This window comes from Mytilus californianus, unplaced genomic scaffold, assembly GCF_021869535.1.
Source record: "Mytilus californianus isolate M0D057914Y unplaced genomic scaffold, xbMytCali1.0.p SCAF_1, whole genome shotgun sequence".
NCBI lineage: Eukaryota > Metazoa > Mollusca > Bivalvia > Mytilida > Mytilidae > Mytilus > Mytilus californianus.
In genome coordinates, this window is record NW_026262581.1 from 138,533,252 (window position 1) to 138,559,268 (window position 26,017).

At 32.4% G+C, this 26,017-nt stretch overlaps 2 protein-coding genes across 2 annotated transcripts in view; one reads left to right on the forward strand and one right to left on the reverse strand.

Moving 5' to 3' along the window:
- LOC127736691 (hemicentin-1-like) overlaps window positions 1-26,017 on the reverse strand; it is a 100,284-nt gene that overhangs the window by 45,269 nt on the left and 28,998 nt on the right. The window contains exons 6-11 of the mRNA XM_052247273.1: window positions 15,863-16,144; window positions 6,279-6,581; window positions 4,606-4,911; window positions 4,099-4,404; window positions 842-1,147; window positions 289-588 (exon numbers count right to left, since the gene is read on the reverse strand). Coding sequence (XP_052103233.1) covers window positions 289-588; window positions 842-1,147; window positions 4,099-4,404; window positions 4,606-4,911; window positions 6,279-6,581; window positions 15,863-16,144 — 1,803 coding nt within the window. The remainder of the gene's footprint in view (window positions 1-288; window positions 589-841; window positions 1,148-4,098; window positions 4,405-4,605; window positions 4,912-6,278; window positions 6,582-15,862; window positions 16,145-26,017) is intronic.
- Window positions 18,323-21,676, forward strand: LOC127736718 (uncharacterized). Its single transcript, XM_052247306.1, has 2 exons — window positions 18,323-19,177; window positions 20,527-21,676. The coding sequence occupies exons 1-2, from the start codon at window positions 18,813-18,815 to the stop codon at window positions 20,753-20,755; spliced, it is 594 nt and encodes a 197-aa protein (XP_052103266.1). The 5' UTR covers window positions 18,323-18,812; the 3' UTR covers window positions 20,756-21,676.

Genomic DNA, 26,017 nt, shown 5'->3' on the forward strand with positions numbered 1-26,017 from the left:
TTATATCAACGTCATTTGAACTTTGGTGGATAATTGTCTCATTCGAAATCATACCACATCTCCTTATTGTTATGTAATAGGTCAACGTGACAATGAATGGGACCATCAGCCAAAACTGTTTAAACACACTTTCGTTGAGGATGCTTCATAAAAAAAGTATTACATTATCATACATCAAGTCAAATTATAAACAGTAAAATAACAAAACGTTTACAAATAAAGAGAAATGTGCAATAAAATTTCTAAAAGGCATGACTCAAAAAATTAAGCGGTACATGAAAAACTTACTTCCCGTGACGTCTAAGAATGTCTGTTGACTGGTTCCGGTTCCAACAATATTAGTTGCAGTACAGATATAATTTCCTTCGTCAACAGAAACAGCATTACTGATGGTGAGAGATGGTGTACTGACAGTGCTACCAATTATTCTGGATCCATCGACTATTACTGTAGTAAGTACACCGTTAACGATTCTTTGCCACGTGACTGAGGTATGAGCTGGGTTAGAGGATACCGTACATTGCAATGTTACTGTACCGCCAATTAATACTGAATATATGTTGGAAGATATAGTAACCACAGAAATATCTGCCAAAGAAAAAGTAGTTTGTCGCTATAAAAAAATGTTCCAAACAGCAATTGCTACTTCATTCATATTTCGCAAAATTTTCTTTCAAATAAAAACAATAAAATTGGTAAAATATATGAATATTGTCGGCCAATAACAATCTTGAGATAATTCTTTGAATTCAAACTTGATTGTAATATTGTCAAAAAAAGAAACAATGATCTAAGACACAAAAACGTTTAATATCTAATAAAATATACGTTTGTAATTTACCCCCAATAACATCTAGGAACGTTTGTGAACTTTGTCCCGTGCCAACACTATTGGAAGCAAAGCAAACATAATTGGCCTCATCGTTTAAATCGGCGTTATATATTTGTAGGGACGGGTTACTGACTGTGGAACCACTGTACTTGTTGTTACTGTTTACTACATCAATATCTGTACTAACGCCATTCTTTATCTTACGCCAGTAAACGATTGTATGAGCTGGATTTGCTGTGACTGAACATACCAGGACAGCAGAATTACCGTAGTTGACGTTATATATCGTCTGCTGTACAGTTACTGTTGGTATATCTGAAATTCATCAAACTCTTTATTTTACCAAATCTCAGGTTTTTAGATCCATTCTTCATGTACAGTCATGAAGAAACGAAATTTTCTGGGAAAATTTCTTTAAAAAAGAAAAAAAAATCAAGTCATGAAATATTTATAACTTTGTTTTAAAAGTGTTCTGCGGATTCTTTTATTTTTGATGATTGAGGAACTATTCTATTTACTTGGATATTTGTTTTTGTCTGCATACACGCCTTTAAAAATCCAGAGGTTAGGGGTTCTCTCCGGCCACTCTGGCTTCTTCTATGTATATCATATTGCATGCTTTGAAATAAGAGGACATGCAGTTTTAGAGAAATTTTGATAAATGTAACTTAAATAAAAACGATTGTGACGGTGTTCTTTTTTTCCTACAACAAAATAATGATAATATTGATTAATTGCTTGTTAAATGCGGAAATGAACCATCTTTCTTTTATTTAAACTATGCAGGGTCTAGAAGGAAACGACAGCGTGGTTTCTTCAAACATTATATCTAGGTACGAAGATCTACTTATCTATATTTAGAATTAGGTTTACGACAATTTGACAGTATTTAATATTTGTATTATCATTACTATACTATATATAAAAATATTAATTTTCGCGAACCATTTACGTCACGGAAATTCCATTTTTTGCCATCAGTAAGGAGAGTTGTACAAATAATGTGAATACACAGAATCCCGATCCAATTCATCTTTTGCTAAAAATATGTATTATTTTCTGTTTTGTATCTCCTAACATCATTCCATTTTCTCTAGTTTCGATTAAAATATGCCAAAACCTGCAGTAAAAATAGATGCATGCCCCAAATAAACATTCCCCGATTGGTTGAACTACTATGGCGTCGATGTAAAGCAACGCAAGCCTCGATGTAAAGCACACGCTTCCCAAAAAGGCAAGAGTAAAGGAGAGTTGTTCAAATAACGTGAATACACAGACCCCCGATCCAATTTATCTTTTACTAAAAGTGTACATCATTTTCTGTTTTGTATCTACCAACAACATTCCATTTTTCTATAATCCCGATTTAAACATGTCAAAACCTGCAGTAAAAATAGATGTATGCCCCAAGTAAACATTCCCTGATTGGTTGAAAAGCTGTGGCCTCGATGTAAAGCAACGCAAGCACACGCAAAAATTTCCGTTGATATGTTGAACTTCGTCTCCGGGATTCAGCCGATTCACAAAGAGATTTTCTTGCGCTCAAATATAATTCGAAGTGAAGTATACTGGTAAAGTAAAATTGTATTCTTTTACAGAATTATTCACACATTTATTCATTAATGTAATGTCATGCTTCTGCATATTTACGCTGAGCTTTAGTTAAATATAATTCCATACAAATTTTGTTACGTCAAGCATTAAGAGTAAGAATATTTCGCGCCAAAACAAGAAAATAACTGTATCACCAAATAAGTTTATCAGCATCTTTCTGAAATTTTCCAATAGAAAATAGCGTTTAGTATAGAGAAATGTTGGTAAGTATTACTTATCAATGTTAAGGTTCTCAAGAGGTGGTTCTCTAGACCTTCTTAGCGGTCAATTTAATCCCATTTATCAATTATATCCCCGATGACAGAATGGCAACCCAGTCGATTTGTGTCATGAGTGGAAATCTTATCTATTTTATGGAATAATTTCTTCATTAACTGTATATGCAGCATTTTTGTATTTTTTGTTAACCGTGCACATACCATTTGCATTTATGCAAGATAAATGGGTTGTGTATGTGAAATAACGATAATGGCGGACGATAGAAGTTTGTTACGTCAGTGAGCGATCACGTGACATTATTATTTGTAAACAAACGGACTCGTGTAACACGTGTAGGAATTATCCATACAAGGTGCAATCAATCTTACATTTCACTTTTTGATGATATTTCTGTGTCTGTTAGTAGGTGTTGCAGATCAGAAGTCATAGTTTCATTGTACCAATGATACTAATGTTGCTGTTCAGTAGTTAGTTGTGAAATCTTTTATAGAATTAGAAGGTAAGTAAACTAATTCTGTGAAAAATGACAACTCTACCTGTATTTTTTCCTCAATTTTTGAAACACGCATAATATTACAGAGCATTTGCTTCCCTTGAACACCCCCCCTTCACCCCTCCCCCCTTTCCCCAAAACTCTCATAGTACGAGATAACTCTGACGTCCAAAGGCTGTTTTGCGATTCCGACATTTAAACCTTTTTTTTCAAATGGATGTCAAGTTACAAGAGACTACGTATACACGGCCTTGAGACTGAAGTATGCTAATTTCTGCATTTAACGTTTAGTAGCCAACCTCGATAACAATCGGAAAACAATCTGCCATTCAGCTTATTTGCATCGTAAATGAACGAAGCGTTAGATTATGTATTCATATTGACCCAGGGTCATATGCATAAATCAGCTCCCATAATGCATTGTAAATTACTTTTTCTCGTTTCGTTTATAAAATATGTAATTTCTTTTTGTAAACAGCCGGTGGTCCATTCGTGTTTGTTAATTTCTGATTAAATTACTGTTCAATTAAAGCTTGGTTATGGTAGGGTATGTTTGAATTTATATTAAGGTATGGATTAGATTTTGATTGATAAGGTTAGGGTTAATTCAAATAGCCTTGTATAGTTCGGGTTCCCCAGAAGTAACATAAAATATGTTTAGACAAATTTACGTTCATTCCTATACAAAAACAGCAATGTATGCATAGATAAGATTTAAGTTCACAAAATCTTTCCCTAAAAAAACTTCTCAAAATTCCAAATTAGATATGCGGATAAGAAAGGTGTATGAATTCAATAACTAAGATTTGCATTTTATATCATGTTTTAAACAAAATTTTGTAGGAAAATCTTACTACATTATAACACCAAATAAATGAATAGTTTCATTTAATTTTAATTCTGAAGGCTGATTAAAAAAAGAACAATCTGCTATACTTACTACCGACAACAGTTAATGAGGTGGATATACTCTGTCCAGTTCCAACACTGTTTGTAGCATAGCAGATGTAGCTAGCTTCATCACTTGATGCTGCATTGTTGATAGTCAGGGATGGAGTAGAAACTGTGGAACCGGAGTATTTCCCGCCACTATTAGTGACATCGATATTGGATGTTGTTCCACCTACAGTCCTTCGCCAGTAAACTTGGAAGTGAGCAGGATTGGAGACAACTAAACATACAAGAGTTATCGAACTGCCAAAGTTAACTTGGTAGTTTGGGAGGCTAATCTGTACTGTTGGGACACCTACAAAAGAAATGTATGCAATATATTGCCACCATCTACATAACAAGTACTACTACAACTGAATAATCTTATCACAGGAATAAGCATGTAGAGTACAACCATGGTAAAAACAAACATATTATGATTTGATTTTAAAAGGAAAAATTACTCAAAGTAACAACACTGGCAAAAAAACATGTGAAAATATATTTTTTTCTTTACCTCCTTGTACATCAAGTGATGTCTCCCGACTTGAACCAGTTCCTATAGAATTGGTGGCGAAACACTGGTAATTGCCTTCGTCACTAAAGTCAACGTTGTATATAGTTAAAGATGGTGTTACTGTAGTAGATCCACCATATTTACTAGGATTGGATGAGGGCCCTATATTGGTTGTCTGACCGTTCATATCACGGGTCCAATACACACTAGTAACAACAGGGTTGGCGGTAACAGTACATCCTATTGTTATGGAATTACCCACTTGAACTTGGAAATTAGATCCTCCAATTGTCACAATGGGGACGCCTGGCAAAAAATTAGGATTTTTACATTAGAACTAAATTGATAAAGGATTAAAAAAGTATTAATCAAATTAAGTCTTTCTATTCAAAACAGAATCATCTGACGTTCTTTCTTTCTCATAGAGAAATTTAAAAGAGTAAAGTTATACTACTTGTAAATTGTTTGTTTCAAACTTAAATAAAGCAACATCTAAACATTATTTACGTATCAAGGAAAATAAGTTCGGAAATCATAAAACAAATCTGTGAACTATATCCAAGCAATGCGATTATCATATAATTTACGCCATCACGAATTAGTTGATCTATACGATGTTTCTAAGTCTAAACTAACTGACGACATTTTTATCGCATCTTAGATTGTGGTTTATCATCTACGTCGTCTGGTCTTTTAAGTACCGAACGTGGCCTATTCCCGAATATGACTGTTTTGCTGAGATTGTTTTTGCATTGTTATTAGACGTGTCTAGGTATTTGTACATTCAAAATTCATGTATTTAGTTATGATGTTTTATTTGTAATTCTGATTAGATATTGTTTTATGTCTTATCGTATGTGGTTTTGATTCTATTTAATTTTCTATATGTATGTAAAAGTAAAGATATTAATCACCAAGTTCATTTGTATGATCTTTGGTTTAAAGCAACTATATGCACAGGATTTATCTTTTTACACAACTTGATTTAGAAGAAAAACCGACTTTATTAGAAAAAACAATTAATTACACCATTACTAACACAATTCTATATTAATTTTCTTGTAATTGTTAGAAAATACATCAAACAACACTATTACAAACTTAATCCCGATTTTATATTCAATTCTTAAAATATTACCTGTGACGTCATTTTTTGTGGCGTTGAAACATTCGTGTGACGCACAGTTCAATATTCTATTTTGCTGTATTTGTGTACAGTCGTAGATAAAGTTTAGGTGTTCGTTGTTATTCTGTGGTTTACATGTCGAAATGTACTATTATATAATTTATTTATGTATTTCTCTGTCCTGAGTGTTCTTGTATTTAGTTGTACTATATTTCTGCCACGTAATGTTGTCATTTTAATGATATGTTTTATATTGTCATATAAGCGGGAGGTTTGGCGAGCCATAAAACTAGGTTCAATCACAATTGTTTCTTAAAATGTCCTGTACCAAGTCAGGAATATGGCAGTTGTTATCAAATAGTTCGTTTCTATGTGTGTTGCATTGGCGTTTGTTTTTGTTGCACTTCAGTGTTTCTTTTCTTCCGTTTTTTTCCTTTTATAGTTGATGTGTTTCCCTCGGTTTTAGTTTGTAACCCGGATTTGTTTTCTCTCTATCGATTAATAACTTTTGAACAGTGGTATACTACTGTTGCCTTTATTTACCTACCTCCAGTAACGTCTAAGAACGTATTTTGACTGTTAGATGTACCAACACTATTTGTAGCAAAGCAAACGTATGTTCCTTCATCTGAACTCTGTGTGTTGGTTATTGTCAATGATGGAGTTGCGGTGGTACCTCCAGTATATCTGCTGTTACCATTTATAACTACGTTAGTTTGAACACCATTGACCACCTTTCTCCAGAACACGTTAGTCTGAGTAGGAGTTCCGGCAACAGTACAAGGTATGGTTATCTGTTGACCAGTCAAAACACTGTAGGATGACTGTGGAATATTAACAGTAAGTAGGTCTGAAAAATATCATTTTTATAGACATGCTTCATTTCAAAAGCTGATGTGAAAAAGTGCAATTTGCTATAATTACTACCGACAACAAATCCTTTCTTGGTATGTGAGATCACCGAATAAGACTGAACACTGAGTTTGTACTAACACGAGCATCACGATGGGTAATACATGTGAATCAAGACCTGCTTACCCTTCTGAAGTACCTGAGATCACCATTCATATTTAAGGGGGGGGGGGGTCCAGATTGCCCAGTCTTTAGCTTTCTATGTTGTATTTCTTGTGTATATTGTTAAATGTTGTTTTTTTCGCGATTGCATTGTCAGTTTGTCATCGACTTGTGATTTGGATATCGCATTTGTATATTTACCTCATCTTCTTCCCCCCAAAAATGTGATATATATATAGGATGAAGGTTGGTGCCTGTTAAAACGTTTGTACCCGCTGCATTTGTTTGCACCTGTCCTTAGTCAGGAACATGTTGTTCAGTGGTTGTCGCTTGTTTCTCGTATCTTGTTTTTCTTTTATAGATTAGACAGTTGGTTTTTCTGTTTGAAGTTATAGAGAAAGTCCAAATAACTGTCCATTGCTGGGAAATAATGGAGCGGAGGCCCGTAAGGCCGACGCCTATTATTTCCCATGAATGAACAGTTATTTGCACTTTGGCTAACTTAAAATACACTTTAAATATTAAGAACGAATCTAAAGACTAAAACATTTTAAAGAATTTTATTTAATTTTGTAACCGTTTTCTTTTCATTTTCCTCGTGGTGTACCCAATAATCCACAGGCAAAATTAAAGATCAATCTTCTCACTTAACGAAGTATTTATGAACAGTAAAATAATAACTATAAAAAGATATTGAATAAAGTTCATCCAGATTTATGTTTTAAGTCATTGGATACGCACGTCTTTCTTGTGGTGGGTTTGAAAGGATATTTATTTTTGTCTTTAAGTGGTATTTCGGGAGTGAGAAAAAAACTAATATTTATGCATATATATTAATGGATTATGTGTGTTTTTCGTTTGATAAATCTTAAGCTTGGATGTAGAATCGTCTGAGAAAAATGACATGATACAACTAGAATAAATCTATAGGTACGTAACTCTCTAGTATAGTTTATATAACTTATAAGGATGATTTGAAGACATTTCTGAAACAAAATATGACTCTATATTTCAAACCATTTTATTACATCAAATAAAATTTAAAAAAAAACACAATGTTTCATGCATAATCCAACATTTTTTCTTCATTGCTTCGCTCATAACAACGAAAAAAAATGTTATTCATTTTTAAGAGTCTTAAATAGCAATACAAGCAAAATGATAATAAAATTGAGAATGGAAATGGGGAATATGTCAAAGAGACAACAACCCGAACAAAGAGCAGATAACAGCCGAAGGCCACCAATGGGTCTTCAACGCAGCGAGAATACTCCGCACCCGGAGGTGGTCCTCAGCTGGCCCCTAAATAAAATTATGTACTAGTTCAGTGAAAATGAACGTCACACTGAACTCCAAAACATATAAAGGAACTAAAATTAAAAGAAACATACAAAAAAAAACAAAGGCCAGAGGCTCCTGACTTCGGACAGGCGCAAAAATGCCGCGGGGTTAAACATGTTTTGTGAGATCTCAACCCTCCCCCTATACCTCAAGCCAATGTAGAATAAAGAAACACATAATAATACGCACAGTAAAACTCAGTTTAAAAGAAGTCCGAGTCCGATGTCAGAAAAGGTAACAAAAGAAACTAAGCAAAATGACAATGATACATAAATTAACAAAGGACTACTAGCAGTTACTGACATGCAAGCTCCAGACCTCAATTAAACTGATTGAAAGATTATGTCTTCATCATATGAAAATCAGGTACAATCCCTCCCGTTAGGGGTTTAGTATCATACAATCATATAATATATGAGAAGAACATAACCCGTATCATGCCAACAACTGGTTTTAAAATAAATCTGTTTATTTCCGATGCAAAGACCCTATGAGTGAATCAATATCAATACCAAAATATGCAATCTTTAATGATCTGACAACAGTATCGTAACTATATCCCTTCCGAATAAGTCTGTTTAAAGGTTTGGTTAGCTTTTGAGGTGAATGCCGACAGTTTTGTGCTTTGAATATTACCATAAAATATTGGATGTGAAATACCTGAACGTATAAGATGTCTGCATGTTGATTTATATTTACGAATGATGTCCTTGTACCGATGATAAAATTTAGTAAATGTTTTGACTAGTTTGTGATATCAAGATCCAGGAAAGGGCAGTGTTCATTGTTAGTACTAGCTTTATTTAAAGTCAGTTTGGCAGGATAATTCTCTTTAATGTACATACTGAAGTCGTCATTATTGAGAGCCAATATATCATCTAAATATCTAAAAGTGTTATTAAATTTAAGAATCAGATGTTGTTTCGATGGGTCTTTGCTGATTTTAGTCACAAATTATAACTCATAACAATACAGAAACAGGTCCGCAATAAGTGGTGCACAGTTAGTTTCCATGGGAATTCCGATAACCTGACGATATACGGAATCTCCATAGAAAACAAAAATGTTATCTATTAATAAAGAAAATATTTTTTCCTTCTTCCCTATTATCAGAAAGGAGGCAAACAATTTCAGAAAAAAAAAACGTGATTAAAAACATTTCTAGATTGCGTTTTGTGCAGAATATATGACAAACGAGACGATTTTAATTTTGAAATTATCAATTTCCCCCACCTTAGTAGCAATATACTAACTTCACCTTCATATGGGATATACCTTTCCCAACTTATTCGGTATTCAAGAGCATGCAGCAACTACTCAGACTTTGTAAAACGTCACCAGTGTCTGAGCATAAAGTTGATGAAGCAGGGGTATGTCAAAGAAAGTCTCGTCCCTTTTCTAAGAAAGTAATCGGAAGGTACCAAGACCTTGTTTATAAATATTCCGGATCAACTTCCCAAATAATACACGATGGTCTTGAAGTATAGCTTCTGGGTACTGACGGTGTTTATCATCTTAAAAACGTGTTATAGTATTCTTTTATTTGTCTTTATGAAAATTACGTTATAGAAAAAGTCCAAATAACTGTCCATTCCTGTGAAATAATGGAGCGGAGGCCCGGAGGACAGACGCCCATTATTTCGTAGGAATGCACAGTTATTTGGACTTTCGCTAACTTAAAATACACCTTAAATATTAAGAACGGATTTTTAGATCATAAAATTTAAAGAATTTTATTTCATTTTGTAATGGTTTTCTTTTCATTTTCCCCATGGTGTACCCAATAATCCACAGGCAAAATTTAAGCTGACCATCTACTCACTGAACAAGTATTTATGAACAGTAGAATAATTACTATAAAAAGATCTTGAATAAAGTTCATCCAGATTTGTGTTTTAAGTCATTGGATACGCACGTCTGTCTTGTGGTGGGATTGAAAGGATATTTATTTGTGTCTTTGAGTGGTATTTCGGGAGAGAGAAAAAACGAATATTTATGCATATATGTTAATGGATTATGTGTTTTTCGTTTGATCAATCTTGGATGTAGAATCGTCTGAGAAAAATGACATGGTACAACTAGAATACAATTCCAGGTATGTAGCACTCTAGTTTATGTTATTTTACTAATAAGGGTGTGCTCAATTCGAAGTCATATCTGAAACAAAATATGATTCTATATTTCTAACCATTCTATTAGATCAAATTATTATCAGAAAGATTGCCTTTTGTATGTCTTTAACTTAAGTGGAAAACTACTTTTTGATTTCATTTTAACATTAAGATTAACGCCGTCATTTGCACTACCGATATAACTGTTATATTTGCTACTGGACATATAACAACAGTGAAGGAATTCGATTGTGTTACGCGTTTCTGTTGAAAATTGAATAAAAAATTCCGCTCAATATTTAACATTAGCCTTATTCAAATGTTATTCATACCCTTCAAATTCTGTTCAATAGTACCATGCATATTTAAATTATAACAACGAAAAATCAAATAATATACCGAATACTCAATTTTGACCATTTTAGTTTCTTGAACTATTTATTCCATTAAGGTTCATTATAACAAACGGACAAATATGGCTGTATTTTACACTCAAAAACTACTCTGAGTACAGATTTACCTGTCCAGTTGGAAAAGTTTTAAGGCCTGGCATCCACTAGATATATAAATGTAAATGCATTTTGTGTTTCAGAAAGATATAATCTTTTTTGGTTTTTGATGGGCATTTTTTTTCCTTTCTGCAGAAGGTGTAAAAATAAACAAACACCCGAATTACTTTGATACTGTCTACTCAGTTAAACCCTTTAACTTGTCTATAGTTGTGTAGATACCTGTTGTCCATGTCAATCAAGGACAATCAATACAATACAAAACAGTTTTTACCTCAGAGGGAGATACAACTTAGTTAATTTTTACACCTTCTGCATGAAGGAAAAAAAAATGCCCATCAAAATCCAAAAAAGATTTTATCTTTCTGAAACACAAAATGCATTTACCTTTTATGTATCTAGTGGATGCCAGGCATTAAAACTTTTCCAACTGGACAGGTAAGTCTGTACTAAGAGTAGTTTTTGGCATGTAAATACAGCCATATTTGTCCGTTTGTTATGATGAACCTTAAACCACAATATTATTGTTGAATCTATCTGAGTAATATTTCTTTTTTAATTTTTTAATGTACATATCAAAATGAACTAAAATCAAAATACAACACTTTAAATTTCAAGCAAATGATATCTTACACGGTAAAATTAAAAGCAAATATGTAAGTGAAATATATTTTCTCTAATTTTCCTTATTATATAATGTTACTGTGTTCAATATTACGAAAGAATTCAACTGAGTTAACACATTTGATGTTTTGTAGATGCACAGAAGAGGACCGGCACTCAATGGAAAATATTCGTTTTTACCCGCTTGGATACTATCCGTGACAGAAATTTAGCCAAGATGTGCATCGGAAAACAAACTGTGGAAAATGTTGTTGAATTTTAGTGAAAACGATACCATATATTATACGATGGAATTACGACTCGCAAATAAAAGCTGTTTATCAATAATGAGATATTTGGTGTTCATTGTATTACTACGAGGTCATCCCAATTGAAAAATAACTCAATTTAATATCAGCTGTTTAGTAAGTTTTCACCGTCATTCAATATCGCGTTACGCCCTTTAGAACTATTTACATGGGTGAGCACTTTTTAAGAAATTGCCCATGGAAATAGCCAAAGGGCAAAACGTCCGGATGAATGAAGATGGACAATAGAAAATAACTCTCCATTCCTGAAAAATAATGGAGAGTTTGAACAAAAGATTTACGTCACAGGTGTATTTTAATTTTACTGTTTAGTCTGATTTTGGTGGTATCCATTTGACGAGGCTCTGTACTTATACATCCCGTCATTGTGTTATTGTTCTATGATAGTTTTTGTATTCTTGTCTTTCATTTTTGCTAATATGCTTTGTCTGTATGCCTTTTTGTGTTTCTTTGTCACATATGACCAAAATTTGCATCGGAAAATAAATAGCGGATAATGTTTTGGAATTTTAGTGAAAATGATACTATATATTATACGCTTGAATTACGACTCGCATATAAAAGCTGTTTATTAATAATGAGATATTTGGTGTTCGTTGTATTACTACGAGGTCATCCTTAGTTAAAAAAAAAGTTTTCATCTTCATTCAATATTGCGTTACGTCCTTTAGAACACTTTCCATGGGTGAACACTTTTTAAGAAAAAATATCGTTGTATAAAAGTACGATAATTGTTCATCATTAAAAGTTTGATTGAATTTTAAAAGATTAGATTCCACTCGATGACAGTTGTTATCCTTTCGTTTGATGTGTTTGAGCTTTTGATTTTGCCATTTGAAAAAGTAAAATCACAATACTGAACTCCGAGGAAAATTCAAAAACGGAAAGTCCCTAATCAAATGGCAAAATCAAAAGCTCAAACACATCAAACGAATGCACAAAAACTGTCATATTTCTGACTTGGTACAGGCATTTTCTTATGTAGAAAATGGTGAATTAAACCTGGTTTTATAGCTAGCTAAACCTCTCACTTGTATGACAGTCGCTTCAAATTCCATTATATTGACAACGATGTGTGAACAAAACAAACAGACATAATAGGTAAAAATGTCAATAATAGGGGTACAGCAGTCAACATTGTGTTATTATCTTGATCACTATAAAACAAACAAATATTTTAACAAACATTAACTATGGCAAAATAACACAATGAAGGGATGTTTAAGTACAGAGCCACGTCATATGTAAGGAAGAAACACAAAAAGGCATATAGACAAAGCATATTAGCAAAAATGAAAGACAAGAATACAGAAATTATCATAGAACAATAACAGAGGAATAGGAACTTTCCGTTCTGAATTTTCCTCTGCGTACGGTATTTTTGTGATTTTACTTTTTGCATAGATATGCATCCAAAAAGGTGCGATTTAAGTTGGTATAATTCTAAAATTACACAGGTTACTAAAGGAAAGTTATTACAATAGAGACTGCGTTTATATAAATCCGCAATGAACAGCACTGTTCAATTTGAGCTGATAGAATGTCAAAGTTGACGAAGGTTAAGTCATTACAACATAGGCTGCGTATTCATACATAAACAATGAATAGCACTGAGTTTGAGATGGTATGCATCTAGAATTTCAGAGTTGACCAAGGTAAAGGAATTACAATATATACTGCGTAGTTATACAACCCAAATGAATAGCACTGCGCGATTAGAATTACATGTTTTCATTGATTCCATTTAGTGACAACGATCAAATTCAGGCAACAGTAGTATACCGCTGTTCAAAAGTCATAAATCGATTGAGAGAAAACAAATCCGGGTTACAAAGTAAAACCGAGGGAACACATCAACTATAAGAGGAAAACAACGAAACAACAAAAAAACTGAAGTGCAAGACAAAATAAACGACAATACAACATACATAGAAACGAACTATTAAATAACAACTGCCATATTGCTGACTTGGTACAGGACATTTAAAACAGTATTGTAGTCTATGATGGAAATACACAGGCAAAATTTGCTCATGCGAATTTCACATGAATCTCATATGAATCTTCACTTGAGATTCACCTCAAACGAGCTTATACATGAAACTCATGTGAAATTTTTCTTGTGAATTTCGCGTGAATTGAGGTTCACATGAATCTCACGTGAACTTTGCCAAAAAAAAAAAAAGGTATTTTTCATGATTTTCATTAAATTTGAAAATTTAGACGTTATTTGAATAACTTTATTTTAAAAATTCACGTGAATTTCACGTGAAAATAATCCATGTGATTTTCACGTGAATTTCGCATGAGTTTCACATGAGATTGACGGGAAACTCACATGAACTTATTTCACGTGAGTTTCACGTATAAGCTCGTTTTATGTGAAATTCACTTGAAATTAAGGTGAGTGAAATTTCCCAGTGTAGTCAGTCGATTGAAATCTGCCTTAGTGTGGCTAGAGGTTTCAAATGTGAGAGGAAGGTCTGGTGTGCATTCATAGTCACTACGATGGTCGTTCAAACGTTTTTAAAATTACTGTTCTGACTCATCAACATACTGCTTGCCAAACTTACACTGTAGAAAATACACAGGATTTTAAGTCTTGCAATCAACTTTGCAAAATATAGAGTATTTGCACATGTCTTAAATAAAGGCAACAGTAGTGTACCGCTGTTCGAAATTCATAAATCGATTGAGAAAAAAACAAATCCGGGTTACAAACGAAAACTGAGGGAAACACATCAAATATTAGAGGAGAACTACGACACAACAGAAACACAACATGAAAATGTAACAAACACAGAAACGAACTATAATATAACAATGGCCATTTTCCTGACTTGGTACAGGACATTTTAAGAACAAAATGGTGGGTTGAACCTGGTTTTGTGGCTAGCCAAACCTCCCGCTTTTATGGCAATGTTAAATATAACATTAAAATGACAACATTACATGACAGGACTACAATACAAATAAATGGGAGAACATATAGGATAGAGAAACAATAGCTAACAAAAGGTACCAGGTTTAGAATTTAATACGCAAGACGCGCGTTTCGTCCACACAAGACTAACTAGTGACGCTCAGATCAAAAAAGTACGAAAGCCAAAACAAGTATAAAGTTGAAGAGCATTGAGGACCAAAAGTTCCAAAAAGTTGTGCCAAATATGGCTAAGGTTATATGTCTGGGATAAGAAAATCCTGAGTATTTAGAATATTTCATACTTTAAAATATCAATAATGAATTCATTTAAAAAATATATAATATGCAATATAAGTAAGATATTTTAAAGAAAACGAGGTAAAGGTTTAAGGGAAAATGTCTAAATGATCTTAAATAAAGGCAACAGTGGTATACCGGTGTTCAAAAGTCATAAATCGATTGAGAGAAAAAAAAAAGTCCGAGTTACAAACCAATACCAAGGGAACACATCAACTATAAGAGGAAAACAAAGGAACAGGAACACCTAAGTGCAACAAAAACAAACGCCAACACACATAGAAACGAACTACTTGATAACAACTGTCTTATTCCTGACTTGGTACAGGACATTTTAAGACAAAATGGTGGTTTGAACCTGGTATAATGGGTAGCCAAACCTCCCGCTTTATGACAATGTTAAAACATATCGCTAAAATGACAACACTACGTGACAGAAATATAGCACAAACACACACAAAACATTCATCACAGAAAAACACACAAACAAATAATATAATAGTCGACACAACATACAAACCGCAGAACAACAACGAACATATTCTATCAACGACAAACACCACAGGATATCAAAATCAGTGACGCGCTTACGTTACTAACATGCAATCTCGAACTTCATACAATTATTTTCACAAAAACTCGTCCAAAATATTTTCATGACAATGATGGTATGGAAAGGCAATTTTATGATTATTTGGACTACACACGATAAGACAAAACAGATTATCGAATAGAAACCATAACAGAAACATCACAAATAAATGCATGAATGTTGGATGTACAAAATACCGAGACATGTCGTATAGTAATGCAATTTCACACTCGGTATAACACCCGAATATGACAATGCTGGTATTGAAAGGCATTTTTATAATTATTTGGACATTTATTTGTGTTTACTTTTAGTAAAGCAATTTATTTAAACAATAATCGCAACATTAACTAAAACTCGTATCTGAAATATATATAAGACATACTTTATTAAGTTAGAAATAAAGAATTACCTAGAACTGTTAATGTGATCGTATTAGAGTTGGCTGTTTCTACTCCATTTGTTGCCTGACAGATATATAATCCTGTATCAGACAAAGCGATATTTGATATAGTCAATGATGGGTTGATGGTATTACCATTGGAATATTTCGAAGAAGAAGCAATATTCATCACTTGGTTATTAAAATACCAAGTAATAGATGTCGCTGTTCCAATTATAACGCAGTTCAAAGTAATAGTGGTGCCAATATTCTGTTGATACTGAGTCGGTGTGGCATTCACTGATAGAGGCTCTGCAAATAAAATAAAAACAAAACCGATGTCAATTACAACAGTGCTCTTTAGCATGAACTGATAATAGAATGACAAACATTCCTCAAAAATTCTTCAGCACACTTCAACTTTTCTGCAAAATATAAACAAAAATTTATAATAATGCTCCACAGCATTCTTCAATGAAGGATCACCAAATACTACAAAACTATTTTATTTAGCATTCAGCCGCACTCTTTAGCATTTACTGCTTAACGTTTAAAGGTCTTCAGCATTCATGGACAAAGGGAATGACAAAACCCAAAATATTCCAAATAGAATACAAGCTTTCAATAATAACGGATTGCAAATCAAATTTTCATTTAAAATGCGAAATACAATAGATATTTGCAGTTTTTACTGCTAAAACGTTTGTAAACAAAACTGTTTTCAATGTGAAATACCACATTTTTTTTAATGGGGTGTATATAAAAAATATATATTCCAAAGGACAAGGTACACTAAGGGCTACATTTGGCCCCCTATTTTGTCACAAAATCATTTTCATTAGATAAATGAACATAGCATTTGAAAAGATTTGCAAATATCAGTTTTTTAGTAGCACATGCGTATTTTATCTTTTAGAAAGCAGAAACCTACTTTTGGGCTGCCTAAAATGCTTGGAATACGTCAAAAAAGATATCATGAAATCCTTCGTTTTAAAGGGCCTCCGCCAACGGGAACCACTGTAAAAATAAGTTATTAAGATGCATACAAACGGGATTTTCCAACTAAAAAACGAAATTATTTGCTAACGGAGGCACTTTTGTTTTTAGTCTAACCAAAAGTAACAACAACTTTCGTGTTAATAGTAAAATCGGAGCGACATCGGGGAAAGGACTGAATTATCGGCTTTCGGCTGTGACTATAATAAACTGGAATCCGCTTGTAATACGTTTCACTCAAACAACCGGTACGGCCCAATCTTGTAGGGCAAAATTTTGCCCAAGAGATTTTAACGAGATTTGACGGTACTTTGTTACATAGCAACGTACAATATCCGAAAATGTAAACAAAGGGAAAAAATTGTTTCTTGTTGCATAAAGAATAAAATTAATGCGTAAAATATATTCCTATTCTAAATTTATATAAACCAATGCATTTCAAAAAGAAAATAGGTGTTGAAAAAAGTATCAATTTGTAATCAAATAAAATTCCGCTAAACTTCATGAATGATTTTGGCACATCAACGTCATAGTACACGTGACGTCATTCAAAAATCAAAGCTTTCAACTGATGGCTGTTACGATAACTCCATTGTGGATTTGACAGTAAATTTAAGGTAACGAAAACAATGTCCATAAAATTGCTGGTTTAAAAAAAAATATTTCAATCTTTTTTAGTTGATTTGTGAAAATATTTCTTGGATTGTAGCATAGCATACAATTGCATGTTAAGTAATATAGATACAATGGATAAGCGTAGATTCTTAAAAAAGAAACCATGAGCCCGGAGGGCGAATGGTTTGTTTTTCATGAATCTACGCTTATCCATTGTATCTATTACTTAAACTATTGTGTTGATTTCTTTTGAAAATTAAAGCCTTTTCTTAATTAGCAGGTATTGTAAGTGAATATAAATACCAATGTTATCATGTTCAACGATGCATTTATAAATCAAAGTTCAAAAATAATCAGTTAAAGAAAAACAACGTAACACGTCTTTCTTTTAAATTAACGCACGTATGTTCATTACTAAATTACTGTATCATTTGCCATAGCAAGTTATTTTAGAAAGAAATGATATGCGAAATTTGAAAAAAAAACCTAAACTCTACGTCGAAAAAGTGTTTACTCAATTATGTTGCTGGAAGTTGAAATAGAATACCTAAATGTAAAACGGATAACATTACAATCATTTGTAAATACTAAGACATGTCTTCTCTATAGTATAGAAATCACGTGGGGTAGACAGGGGTGGGGAGGGTTACTCAAATGTTTACATGAAATTTCACAAATCGAAGTATACAATCCTTTTAGAGTCAGTTCAAAAAAACTAAAATCGCTCAATTGAAGCTGTGCTAATGTGAATTTAAGTATTGAAAGTCTTCTGAAATGGTTTATATATTTTTAATGTCCAATAAGTACAGCGGCAATTGTACCTCTAAGATATTTGTTTTAAAGCAGTAGTCGTAAAATTATTTTAAAACATAGTTTAAACAACATTTTACTTTCCAAGATTAAATGTCGATTCATAAAATTAATTTCAATTTTTCGTTTATTCACGACTGGTTTGATATAAATATATATATATATATATATACCTTTGAACTGCAAGCTAAATATAGACAGTCTTAGAGATGATATTGTCTAGTAAAGGGGAAACTTTTTTTCAAACAAAATTTTCATATGTTTTCATTAATATATTTATTTTATTGTAATTGAATAAATATAGTGTGTATAAAAAATAGGTAAATTTTCTTAGCTTTTTTAATGATTAGTTTTTAATTCGATAAATTTATTCATCCCATTATACCTTATAATTCCTTCACTGAGCCTTCATTTAACAAAATGTACTGTCTTTCTGATTTTAACTCATCATGAGCTCTTTTCTAAAATTTATTCGGAGTAAAAATACAGAAACAATCCGAATGTGTATTAGAGTGTATTTAAGCAAAGCATATTAATCAAATTAAACATACTGCACAAAATGTTTCAAGAAGGAGATGAGATATTCTTGACGCAGAATCGTTTTTCCCAAGAACCTGATGATCCAGCTGAAGACATATGTTCCCTATTTGGATTGCCAGTTCCAGATGAATTAGAAGATATACAAACTGCAGACTTTCAATTGCTTGACCAAGATGATGTATTTAGCCTCATTGGAAACGGTAACTCAGACCAAGACCTAGAATCGGCTGAAATCGACGAGGACCTAGCTGCATGGGCTGAACAAATCGAGACCCAACATCCATCCATCGCCATTGCTGCAACTGAAACTGGTCCAGAAAACAGCAACAAAAGAATAAAAAGAATCGTGTCTGACGACGAGATTAAAAGAATTGCAGTTAAAAGGTAAAAATAAATGTTTTCTTAAATGTATACTAGTAATATAAGTAAAACGGTGGAAGGGGATAATACAAATATAATATGCATTTTGTTGGTTAACACAAAGCTGTGATCAATATATATTGCAAATAATTTTTCTTAGTTCATGTTAGGTTCCATCTTGAAAATTCAGTAAGGTGCGAGTTTTTACTCCATGTCGGAATCCTTTCTAGATATTTGAGATATAAAAAAACGGCTATAAAACTGTCGTTTCTTTGCCTTTTCCGCGTACTTATAGTAATTATGTGTCAGTTCCAAAGTAATCAATACTCCATGATTTCTTTTTTTTTTTTTAAATTTTATATATTATAAATGTTTGACAAATGTCTGGTTTTTGGTAAATAAAAATCATTTTAATAATATATGAAACCTTCCTTAACCAAGAAACATTTGACAATTTATGTTTTATCTATATAGTTATTTAGAAAAAAAATCTATAAATTAAGATTTGATAACTAATAATAATTATTTCTGATAACCTTTTAAATGAATACAGAATGATTTTGAGCTAATTTCCTAATGCATGTAGAGCAACACTTTGGTTAGCTTGCTTGCCTTGTTTATATATTGTACAATTGTAATTGGGATGAAGTCAAATCGAATTAAAATATAATATATACCGGTTTAACTATTTCAATATATATTGTTTGAAGATGTCAATCGTATTTACATAGCTTGAGTAAACATTTATACAAACATAGCAAGCAAGCCAACTGAAGTTTTACTCAACAAGCATTAGGAAATTAGCTGTAATGCTTATTTTTATTATATTTACCTTATTTCTCCTTTAAAATATATTATATCGTATCATTTTGACAACACAAGAAATTCAACAAAATATGAACACATTTCAAAGTATCATAGAAATATTCAAATTATTCAATACTCATTGCCGTTTAGTAATTATCTCCAAAACATGTAGTTTATTGATTTATTGATTATTGATTTGGCATAATATTTTATATTCGTTTTTGAGACTGCAACCCAAAAAATCAACCGAATCGATTTTGTTCGGAATCATGTTAATTAAAAGATTGACTGTTGTTTGATTAACGTCCAGTGGCAAATACTTCTTATATATTAAGTATTTAAGATGAAACTGTATGTAGTATTCAATCATTTGCGTAGAAATGAGCTATGTTTTCACTTTTAGTTAAAATCGCCGTCAGCTTAGAATGAAAATAAATATAGAATCACCGATATCACTTATGTTGCTACAGCAATGAGAAAAGGGTACTCTATGATCGTAAATTAAAATTAGAGATATGTACTTTATGTCTTCGCTTGTAATCTGACAAATTGTATTCTATTTTCAGTACTGCTGATAATACAAAGAAAAAGATGAGATGGGCTACAAACGTTTTTAGAAAATGGCAGTTGGAAAGAAACGAATTGGCGAAACGCGACGAGAATATAAGTTGTATTGAACCTGATATAGAAGAAATGACAAAAGATGAACTGTGTTACTCGTTATCTAGATTCATATGCGAAGTTATAAAAGAGAATGGTGAAGATTATCCGGGTCAAACAGTATACACGTCTTGATTAACATTCAAATGCATTTTGAACAACAAGGGAAATGTTACAAATTCCTGAACGACGATGCTTTTTTACAAGTTAAAAATACCTTGGATTACACTATGAAACAGAGGGCCGCTGCAGGATTAGGCATTAACAAGAAAAAAGCAGAAACTATTTTAGTTGAGGAAGAAGAACTTTTGTGGCAGAGAGGGATACTAGGCGACAGTAATCCAGCAAGGCTAGTAGACACAATAGTGTATCTAATTGGTTTACACTTCGCTCTTCGGGCTGGAAAAGAGCACAGAAACTTGAGGATGAAGAATTCCCAAATTACTTTGCTGGAAAGAAATGGAGAGACTTGCCTGAGATATTCAGAAGATATCTCAAAGAGTAACCAAGGGGGATTAAAAACACGAAGAATTAAGCAGAAACAAGTCTACGCCTACGATGATAGAACCAACCAAGAGAGATGTATAGTTCGACTATACAAGAAATACATTGATCATTGGTAAGTATATAGATAACCTTTATTTGTAGCACATTTAATGACTTATGTTATGTATAAATTATGCAACAAATTACTATAACATTTCAAGCAATTTACATTTATCAAGCTACGTCCAAATACGAATAATTCAGCCCATCCATGTGATCGACTTTCCCACTTGCGAGTAATGTTACAATCGAAAAGCAGCAGAAAAGACGACTAAATTATTATGATAAACTACTTCTATGAAGTTTTTTTTTTTATCAGGGACATACCATGTTCTTCGACAATGACCCCAAATGTTCTTTTTTAATGACATCATGCCCATCCAAAACAATTATTTGTTTACTAAAAATTCAAAATCAAATAATTTATATTTATAAGAACTCGTACCCCTGAAAAGATGAATGGTAAGTGTCTAAATTTAAAATGTGAATTTGGAGGCGATTAATATTTTTCAAAACCCTAGACTGTTTTTAAGAATTCTGTTGATAACCTTTTAAGAAAAAAAAAATACTCACATATTCGTCCATGTTATGTTACCATATTATTGTTTATAATCCACATAACTTCATGCTGAGTTACTTAAGCTGGGCGCACTCTAAAGGTGTACTTGAACATTTGTTATATTAACTTATGTATACATATTATACTCAGTAAAAAAGGTTAGCAACAAATTTGTAGAGTTTATCCTTTAAAAAAAAAAACGCTTCTAAATATAGACATAAATACATTGCCGTTAAAGAGAAAATATACGATCAGGTGTATTTTTGTTTACATTAGTTTAAAGTTAACAATTTATTTCCCAAATTTTTGGACATTTTTTAATATATGTTTTTTCTTAAGTTAAAATTTTTGTTGCTAATTTTCTTTTACTCAGTATAGTATTAAATATTGCTCGATAGTTGGATGCTTAACGTCCAGTGGCAAATATTTCATGCATGTTCAGGACGACTATATATAGATGTTTAGATGAATTATATATATATATATATAATCCCGGCGAGGGAAGAACAAAAAATTTGCGAAAGCAAATTTACAGATCTAACATTGTTGGGCTGACGTTTAGACGAGTTGTATATATATATATATACAAGTCTAAATTGAAAACAACGTTCAAACCATATATATATATATATATATATATATATATATATATATATTTATAGTATTTAAGGAATCCATTGCTAGCATTGAATACAGTAATTCTGTGTTAATTTAATTTGGTACAGAAACTTTCTTTTCCTATTTAAGGCGTTCAAAATTCTTCACGTGGCATGTGTTTTCGACTCTTAATCTTAATTGAGTAGGATAGTCAGTTTCCCTAACTCCCTTAGAATTAACGTTACAAATAGATATTGTAATACATGATCAATTAGCATAAAAAATTGTATTAAAGATTCATTTTTTTCATTTCAGCCCAGAACAGACAAAAACTAATGTTTTTTATCTGAGGCCTTTATCTAAACCAAAGGAAAACATTTGGTACACAGCACAACCAATTGGAATAAACACCCTAGCTGCAACCGTCGGAAAAATGTGCACAGAAGCAGGACTCAGTGGATTTAGGTCAAACCATTAATTACGCGCAACAGCTGCAACCCGTTTGTATGAATGTGGTGTTGATGAACAAATCGTATCAGAGGTAACTGGACATCGGAGTGATGCTGTAAGGGAATACAAAAGAACTAGCGAGGTAATGCGACGAGACGCATGTGATATTATTCGCGGTGATGTGCCTAAAAAACAGGTAGTGTCGAAAAAAATCTGTATTGGAAACCAGGAATTAGACATTAATATAAATGTTAATGTTAACGTGAATAAAAGTTAAATGTAATCATTATGTCTTTTCATTTTTGTAAGTCAACTTATTTTCAGAGTTATTGGCCTGAAGGTTAAGTGATATGTACTCGTCAGGCAACAATACTTGATAATGATCTATTGTTGCCTTAATGAGTTTTGCCAAAGGCTCTCTCATTGTTCAAACACCGTGGGTTCTTGAAAAAGAATCCACGCTTATTGAATAGAAAAATTTCACAACAATGGTTTAACAAAGGTGAGTGCGGTATAATACACGTAATTTGATTTGATTACCAATCAGATTCTACAATAGATCGGTTTCACCGGCTGTCTATGAACAAAGTGTAGTAGTCAGCCGAGAACCAGCTAATGACTATAAGTCACCCTCAGCTACAATTTACAAAACTTAGATTTTTTGAAATACTAAGGTTTTTCTACCCCAGGAATAGATTACCTTAGCTGTATTTGGCAAAACATTTAGGAATTTTTGGTCCTCAATGCTCTTCAACTTCGTACTATATTTGGCCTTTTTAACTTTTTTTGATTCGAGCGTCACTGATGAGTCTTTTGTAGACGAAACGCGCGTCTGGCGCAAATAAAAAATCTCAATCATGGTATCTATGATGAGTTTATCGAAAGGAACAATGCTTCAATAGTTGATGGTTTTTAGTTTTTAGTTAATAATTTGGCCATCATTCTTCAAATTGTTTTTTTATCTTTTATCTTTTTATCATGGTGATTTTTTTTTATCTATTTAGATCAACACCTAACATTGTGAAAACATTTTCACTTGGCCGACACGAAAAACAGCCATTTTGCAATTGTCCCTCCGGTTGAGTCACCTAATGAATGAAAGCGACAAATAGTTTTGATATTATTTTTTTTCAAGTAACAAATACACGATTATGAAAAAGTTCGAAACAAAATACTGGGCCGGTTGAAGACGACTTTGAGGAGAAAAACCTCGCCGAAAACAAATTGTTTTGTTTAATATTTCATATACATGTATTAAAATAAAATTAATTCGAACATTTCACATTATAGATCCCATGGAATTTTGTTTAAATATTCTCTTCTGGAATCTTTTAAGGTACACGGATGTCTGTGATGCCACTGTGGTGGAGTTTTTATTCCCCGAGGGTATCATCAGCCCAGTAGTCAGCACTTCTGTGTTGACATGAATTATCATTCATATGGTTATAACTTTTCCAAACGTTGAATTTTTGAAATACTAAGGCTTGTCCACCTCAGGATTACCTTAGCTGTATTTAACAAAACTTTTAGGAATTTTTGGTCCTCAATGCTCTTCAACTTCGTACTTTATTTGGCCTTTTTAACTTTATTTGATTCGATCGTCACTCGCGAGTCTTTTGTAGACGAAAACCGCGTCTGGCGCAAATAAAAAATTTCAATCCTGGTATCTATGATGAGTTTATTTAAATTCGATGCAATTAAAACCATTAATCGTGAACATTTTCATTTTTCTTTAATAATAAAGTAGTTATATTAATCCTCATAGATACCAAGATTAACATTTTGTACGCAAAAATACTTATCAGTGACGCTCGAATGAACAAGAATATCAATATGATCGGAATTTTATTAAAAAATATGACACATAATTTATAACGAGATATGTTTTGAATTTCATTAGAAATAAATAATAAGCTGATATTAAAAAAAAACCAAAAAAAAAAAATCGCCAACTCGTTATTTTCTGCATTTAAATCAAAATTGTGTGTTGATCAACATTTAATGTGAGAATTTAAAGAAAAAAGTAAAAAAACAAAACTAACGCACTCCGAGGAATTTTCTTAACGGGAAGTCCCTAAGCAAATGGCAAAATCAAAAACTCAATCACATCAAATGAATGGATAACAACTGTCATATTCCTGACTTGGTACAGGCATTTTCGTATGTAGAAAATGGTGGAATAAACCTGGTTTTATAGCTAGCTAAACTTAAAACACTGTTTTAATTTTTTTCATTGTTTTAAATTATGTGTTAAATTATTTGACTTCGTAATAAAATCGCGTCATTAGTCATAATGTTCTGTGAACTAAGCGCGACCTTACAATTTACAAAATCTCATCACTAAGAGGTTGGTTAATCTCTGATATTTTTGTATTTGAATGCGACGACATAGCTGATATACACATCTCTCTGCTGTGTCTATGTTAGTAGAAGAAGATGTATCTTTGCTCAACGATACCTTATTTGGGCCTATTAGGGCCTAACGGGCAAATGATTACTATCTTTTAATGTATCTGTTCTAAATGGTTATTTCTCAATTATTTCACAAAGTTATTATTTATCGTCACGCTCCAATATCTATCGTTAACAACACGAGAATTTGTTTAAACGTAAACGATATTCAGTGGCAAAATTTGTGACGTTATTCATCGTGAATGTACCTGCTTTACAACTCTCATTTAAAGATTTCTGTGTTGCCTTCAGAAGTGGTCCGAATTATTTTTCAAACTGATCCGAGTTGTCTTTAAAAGTTGTTCGAGTTGTCTTCAAGAATAGTCCGGGTTGTCTTAAGATTTGTCCGTATTGGAATATTTCGAAAAAGAAGCAATATTAATCACTAGGTTGTTAAAATACTAAGTGATAGATGTTGCTGTTCCAGTTATAACACAGTTCAAAGTAATAGGAGTACCAATATTCTGTTGATACTGTGTCGGTGTGGCCTTCACTGATAAAGGCTCTGCATATAATATAAAAACAATACCAATGTCAAATACAACAGTGCTCTTTAGCATTCACTGATAATAGAATCAACAACATTCCTCAATAAACGGTCTGGATTAAAAATCAAATTAAATTTCAATGCATTATACAGCACGCTTCAGCTCTTTTGCAGAGTAAACAATTTTTTCTTATGTTCAATATAACAATGCTTTTTAGCATTCCATAATAAAGGATCTCCAAATAATACAAAATCATTTGTAATTTAAACAGCTTGCAAATCAAATGAACATTACAAATGTGAAATA